The 6,679-nt window shown below is 35.7% G+C and overlaps 1 protein-coding gene across 1 annotated transcript; it reads right to left on the bottom strand.

Moving 5' to 3' along the window:
• Positions 1 to 349: 349 nt before the first annotated feature.
• Positions 350 to 1,023, bottom strand: LOC149385158 (uncharacterized). Its single transcript, XM_089626260.1, has 2 exons — positions 843 to 1,023; positions 350 to 771 (listed from the first exon to the last, which is right to left on the bottom strand). Exons 1-2 carry the CDS (start codon positions 1,021 to 1,023, stop codon positions 350 to 352), a joined length of 603 nt encoding a protein of 200 aa, XP_089482386.1.
• Between the last annotated feature and the right edge of the window lie 5,656 nt (positions 1,024 to 6,679).

Here is a 6,679-nt window from a genome sequence, read left to right as displayed (position 1 = left end):
TGTTAAAGTTTCAAATGGCCTGGTCTATTATATTTTTCTTATAATAATCATATAGCAACAAAGCTGAGCTGTCTAAATATGGAACCAGAGCACCACCGCCGAGAGTGTGAGCTGAGTTTATGTATATAAGCCTACACTTGTTCTCGACTACGTTGTAAGAGACCAAGTTGTTATACGACCGATCACTCGTAAGTATCTCATCACCGTTCTTCCAAAGCGCCTTCGGATGCATCCCAAAAGCCAGCCCATGCGCGCTCGGGATCGACAAGTATTTGGTCCAACGCTTCTCCGCAGACATAACCCAAACTCCAATGGTTGTTTCATCCGTTGAGCTGCGATACCATGCGATCTATTTCCTCCACGGAACAAGCCCTGTACAGAGACCCAACTCGACGCGTCTGCTCGGCAGCGACACCGTCTCGAATTTCTCTTCGTGTATGTCAAAGGACAGAACCGACATACCGTGGATGCAATCGTGTTTGAGCAACGCAAGCCAGTAGATAAACCCTTGGCTTAACACGCCCGAGAACTTGCATAGAAAGTTCGTTAGACTCGCAGATGTCTCTGCCACCTCTCTCCATCCCGACAATGACATGTCTTTTCCCAGCTTGTACACCTTCGCCGTCCTCTCCAGGAACTGCCCAGAGATAATTTCGACGACTTTGTAAGCTTCAGAAACCGCGTCGTAGCCGAATCCAATATTGGTAACGTTAGTTTTCCACGGGGGGTTTTTCAGAGCGTGGGCCCGGGATAAGCTTGAGCTCTCTGGTCCTGGATTCAGGAAAGTATGTTGTTGCAGCTGCTGAAGAAGCTCGGGCCTCCTCCTAGTACGGATTCGATGCCGTTGTAAGGGTTTTCGCTGACTTCCACGTCACCGTCGTGGTGGAGGGTGAGCAACGTCATCTTCCTATGATTACTTGGAACCGAAGTCAAGATGAAGGACGAGGAGGCAGGTCTGTTGGTCTTGTTGTGGTGGAGATGATCGGCAACGAAACTCGGAATCTTCGCGAGAGCTTTCACCATAATATTCCATGATTTTTGGACGCTCTTTAGCCTTAACACTGACTTTACCGGTAAGAGTGACCAGATTTTCGCTATTACGTTTTCGGGCAAGTCTAAAACTTTGACATGCCGTGCTTCAATCCTAAGTCAACGAAGCTAAGCATTTGATTCAAATAATATATATATATATATATATATATATATATATATATATATATATATTCTTTCATCCCCACACAATTTTATTTAGAACACAAAATTTAAAAAAATTGAGGCTTTTTTTTTTTTTTTGCTTCCAATGCATTTCTAAGTTAAGAACCAACTAAACTCCTCGTTAACGGTGTACTGCATAGAGAAGGAAAAAAAAATCGCTGATAAAAGTGCAACGAGAATGAAATCAGACCTGTGTAGCGTAATAGGTTTCTTCGTCAACTTTGTACTCCCAAGGTTGGCTTTTCACGCCGCTTCCAACTAGTTTGATGTGATTTCGGGTTTTAGGGCTGAAAAGCAACTGGCATTCTTTATAATTAAGTTCTATTTAAATTGTTTTATATATATGTGTGTATATATATATATATATATATATATATATATATATATCTACTATTATTTATTATTTTTTAAGCAAATCATTTTTTTTCTTTTTAACGAGTACATACTTTTTGTATTTACTATTTGGAAAAACTGTACAACATAGTCTTTGAAACTTATTGATCAGTAAAATAATCAAAGTTTCAACTTTTCAGCAAAATATTCAAATTTACGTTTTCAAATTTTTTTGACAACTAAGATTAAAAAAAAAATTACAATTATTATAAACAATTTATCACTTTCAAAAAAATTAATCTTGAGGTCAAAAATTTTTTTGAAATCAGATTACTTTATATTTTGGTTATTTCACTAAATTAAGACAAACTTTGATTATTTTGCAAATTCATAACTTTAAATTGGTTATTTAGCTACATCACCCTTGATATAATTACAAACCTATTTTTATCACTTTTTTGTGTTTTTTAAATATTCATAATTTGACGTCCTTAACAAGGTATACTAACAGATTAGGATACGAGCAAAATTCCATCCTGAAAATAAAGAAATATTAATAGTGGACTTATTATTTTAAAATATATAAAATTATATTTTTTTACCTATTTTGGAGCAAATTACACTTTAAAGAATTTAAACACTAGTTTTCATTTTTTTTCTCCACTTTCAACTCTCTCTCTCTCTCTCGGCCTTGATGGATTCTGTCGTCAGACTATCTCCGACGAACGCTATAATTGAATAAAGAAATAAATTTCATCGGTATTTATAAAAAAAATTATCAAAGTTAATTCGAACTAAGAAAACAACGACACTTTTTGGTAATATCGACTACAAAAAGAGTGGACGTTCTTCTTAAGTAAAATTTATTTTCAATAATTACGATGACTTCCTATGATATTCAAAAGTATTTGGAAGCCATCGAAATGAATCCAAAGTTACCCTGATTAATCGAAATTAATTTTATTTAAGAGCAACGACTCTTTTTTTAGTCGTTTTTTCTTTAATTAGAATTAATTTTGATTAATTCCGATAAACTTCGATCAAATTCAATATTTCTTCAACGATGGAGTTTAAAATATTAATTTCGCGCGTGCTTTTCGGAGATCATCGGAGATTATCGAAGTTAGTTGGAATCCGTCAAGGCCGAGAGAGAGAGAGAGAGAGAGAGAGAGAGAGAGAGAGTTAAAATGGAAAAAATTACATTTAAATGTCTAAAAGAGTATTTTGGTCCAAATATAAGTTAAAAGTCTAGTTTTAGATAATTTTTCTATATTTATTAGGTAAACGTTTTGAAATTTCTCGATACAAATATCAGTCTGCTGGAAATTATTTAAGGTTCTAGATGCCGGAGAAATTAGTCAAAAAATCGACGGCGGAGCCACTGCCGGAACAAAAATGGTCGGCCAAGACTAATATTATCGTTTCTCCATAGAATTTGAGTTTTGGAAAAACGCACGCCGTTCGTCACAAAAATGTCCGATACTTTTCGCTCAGTTTAATGCACAAAACTCATTATTTGTTGTGGGATTTTGACCAATGTCGAGAGAAAAGAAACAATTCTGGCGAGTTTCGGCTCTTGAAGTCCAGCAACAGAGACAACCCAAACGCCAACAAAAATCGTTCTTTTCCCTTTCGTTTCGACACGGTGCAGTACAAAATCAACAATTTTTCGGTAACAATTGAGAAAATCGAAACGATTTCAAGTTTCGTTTTGAAACGTAAACCCTAAATTTTATTTCTTGAATTCGCTGAGTAATTTTTTTTCCATATAATCGCGTTCATTAATGTTGTTTGTATTGTGATGATCTATCTTATATATTTTTCAGATTTTTTGTGGACTTCTGACGAACCACCATTTTTTCGAAAAACCCCCACCTTTTCCGGCGACTCAAAAAACATATTCTCAACCAAGCAATTCTATTTTTTAAGTAAGTATATGTCTTTGTGGTTTCAAAATCATATATATATATATGTATGTGTATATATATATATATATGTATGTGTATATATATATATGTTGGAATTATGATTGTTTGAGTAGTACTTGTTGGAATTTATATGGTTGAAATTGAAATCGTTTGGAATTGTTGGAAATGAAATTCATTGAAATTTTGAAATCAATATGTAGATATATGACAATATGGCTGACGAATGAGTTCGTAAGCATTGTATACTAGTTGCAACAAATTTCAACCATTTCACATGCAATTATTGGGGACACATAATGATGGGTGGATGAATCACGTGGATAAAGTTTCACTTAAGTGGAAACGATTCGAAGAAAAATGTCAAAAAAAATGTTCAAGTTGTCGTACATAAGTACGGGATGAGATGAAAGCATTAGTGGTGCGGCCTATTCAAAAGAAGAAAAACAAGGTAATTCTGGATAAAACAGTTGATGAGCACTTGAGCAAAGGCTTCGGTCCTATTTATGAAGAGTTTGACACTGATCTTCAATTTGAACAAGATACTTTCCAAGCTCTAAAAAGAAGCCGACAAGAGTCACAACATGATACATGGAGATTCGGGAGGTGAGTTAAAACATGGTCGATGACTAATACACGCCTGAATAGATGTATTTAAAGTCATATATGTGGAACACTCACCTAGTGGTTGATAGATACGGAATCCAGCCTTCCTGAAAGAAGGTCAATATTCACTCACCTAAGGGTTGATTCCAGGACCGATAGATTGCCGACACTTCCGAAGTATGTACATTCGGAAGAATCTTTCGTTGGGGAAGCAACGGTGCTTAGGGTATATATGTATCAAGAAAGGTATAACGGAATAATTGACCTTTCTCGATACGGTTTGAACCTAAAGGATCTTGATCACGAACTAACTAGATCAGAGACACTCGTCACGATGAGTAAATATAATTCTAGTATAAATGAGGGTTCAGTCTTGGCTTACATAGTGGAGTATTTGACCAAGATTAGACGAATCAATGGAAAAAGAGAAAGGAATTTTTTGTCTTTTTCATCGGATTTGTTAAGCTTCTATTACTAGGTCCATAGTCTCCGATTCGGCTGTGATAAAGACGAATAAGAACTATATGGTAATAATGAATATTATTATTACAATCTCACAGCTGTAAATTGTTTAGAAGCATTCATTCGGAAATTTATCTATTTTTCGAATTAAATATTTACTGCGTAATTAATTATTTATTGTTGGATCAAGTGAATAATTAATTGAATTTAAGTTGAGCCTCCTGGACACTGTAAAATTCGAAATTCCTAGGCCCCATAGCACTATGTTGGGCGCCTACATTAGGGTATTAACTACCCAATATTCTCTCCTTAATTAGTTGCTAGATTTGTGGTAACTAATTGAATAAGAGAGAGAATAGCAATGGTAGAGATATTCTATCTCTCCATTAGATAAGGAAATAAGATATTGTCATTTATTCTCTCCCATAATTAATATCCTAATATCTATGAGAATAATAATGGTAGAGATATTCTCTCCATTAAATAAGGAAATAAGATATTGTCATCATTATTTTCAAATATCTAGATTCCTTAAATATATGAGAAAAATAAGGGAAATAAATATCCTAGATTATGATCTGATGGATGAGAGAAAAAATAGGATTAGTAGCTAAGATCCAATGGTTCATGCTTAACTACAAAATAGGAAAGAATAAAGGACAATTATATATCTCTAGGATCTTCCTAGAATATTTCATTTCTACCACTATAAATAGGGGTTTAAGAGGAAGCAAGATATACACTTTTGTAGAGGCAAAAATTTTGCCCATCACACCTAGTGTGGACGAAATTCTCTCTCTCTCCTTCGCCCTTGGAATTCCGTGATTCCATTCTTATAAACACGGTACGATTTGAAATCATAAATCAGAATCGTAGTGAGATTCAGAGTGTGCCCACACTGTATTCTTGTTCGTCCGGAGATTACGTTTTGGAAGACTAAGGTGTCATCAAAGCGAAACAAAGAAGATCTTGAGAGTTTAAGAGACATCCCAGACGGCTGATCGTAAAAGACGACGCTGGGAGGCTGAGACGAGACGAGAAGAAGACGATGAGCTCGAGGAGATCCCGATTCAGAAAGCTTAAGGAGAAACCCGTTTTTAATTAAACAAAACTATATCTTGTTTTAATAACTATTGAATTGATTAGCTTAAGATAGCGTAATTAATTATTTTTCCGCACTGTTATTATGATAAGGTGAATAATCAAGAACCGCTGGTGTCAGAGCGATTGTTCGTGTCTGATACCAACCCAGTTTGTTTTTTCACCAACAGGGGGTTCGAGGAGTGTACCAACACTGCTCCTTTTTCGATCAGAAAGTGCGTGATAGAGATCTATTTCTGAGATGATGAAGCCTGGATTGAAGAAACGATTAGGAAGAGCCGTAAACAGCTACATCATTCACGAAAATATTTCAGCAAACAAAGTGAAGTCCCCTCACTTTGGACACATATTAAATGCAGGGTGGCAGCTGGTAAGCATTTTTAATTTGAAGTGGCTAATTAATTTTTCACATATTATAGAATGAAGATGTACTTATGTTTTCAAACTTTACATGTCTAGGTATCCCGCTTCCTACACCGTACGAGATTTACAATTCGTATTTGAAAGACGAGGTTGCGCTTGTGAAGAAGTACATCGATGAGCAAAGATAAACATGGAATCAGTATGGATGCACCATAATGTCGGACGGTTGGACGGGTCTGACACGATCGAGCATCATAAATGCTATGGTATATTCGGCTGGTAAGACCATGTTTTTGAAGTCTGTTGATGCGTCAGACAAGATAAAGAATCATGAATACATGTATGAGATCTTGTCTGCGATGGTTAAAGAAGTCGAGAAAAATAATGTTGTTCATAATTTCACAGATAATGGTTCGACGTACAAGAAGGCTGGACAGAAACTCACGAAATGTTATCATCTTTATTGGACTCCGTGTGATGTGCATTGTATTGACTTGATGCTCGAGGATGTGGGCAAACGAGTAACCGTCGCCGAAATGGTTAATAATTGAAAATAATTCACGAAGTTCATCCACAACCACGAGATAGTCCTATCAAAGGTTAGAGACGAAGCTCAAGGGGAGCTAATTCGTTCAGGTCCTACTAGATTTACCACAAACTGTTTAGCCCTTATA

Source organism: Urtica dioica, chromosome 9 (assembly GCF_054948205.1).
Source record: "Urtica dioica subsp. dioica isolate 48M chromosome 9, U.dioica_male_clone48M_v1_H2, whole genome shotgun sequence".
NCBI classification, from domain to species: Eukaryota; Viridiplantae; Streptophyta; class Magnoliopsida; order Rosales; family Urticaceae; genus Urtica; species Urtica dioica.
Note: the sequence above shows the minus strand (reverse complement) of the source record. Positions and strands in the feature narration are given on the sequence as shown.

What these genes read in the sequence shown, in the direction of transcription:
- LOC149385158 (XM_089626260.1), bottom strand. Translation starts at nt 1,023, where the DNA reads ATGGTGAAAGCTCTCGCGAAGATTCCGAGTTTCGTTGCCGATCATCTC. An exon ending in CAGCGAAAACCCTTACAACG is followed by an intron (nt 772 to 842) that starts GCATCGAATCCG and finishes TCCTGAATCCAG; the next exon opens with GACCAGAGAGCTCAAGCTTA.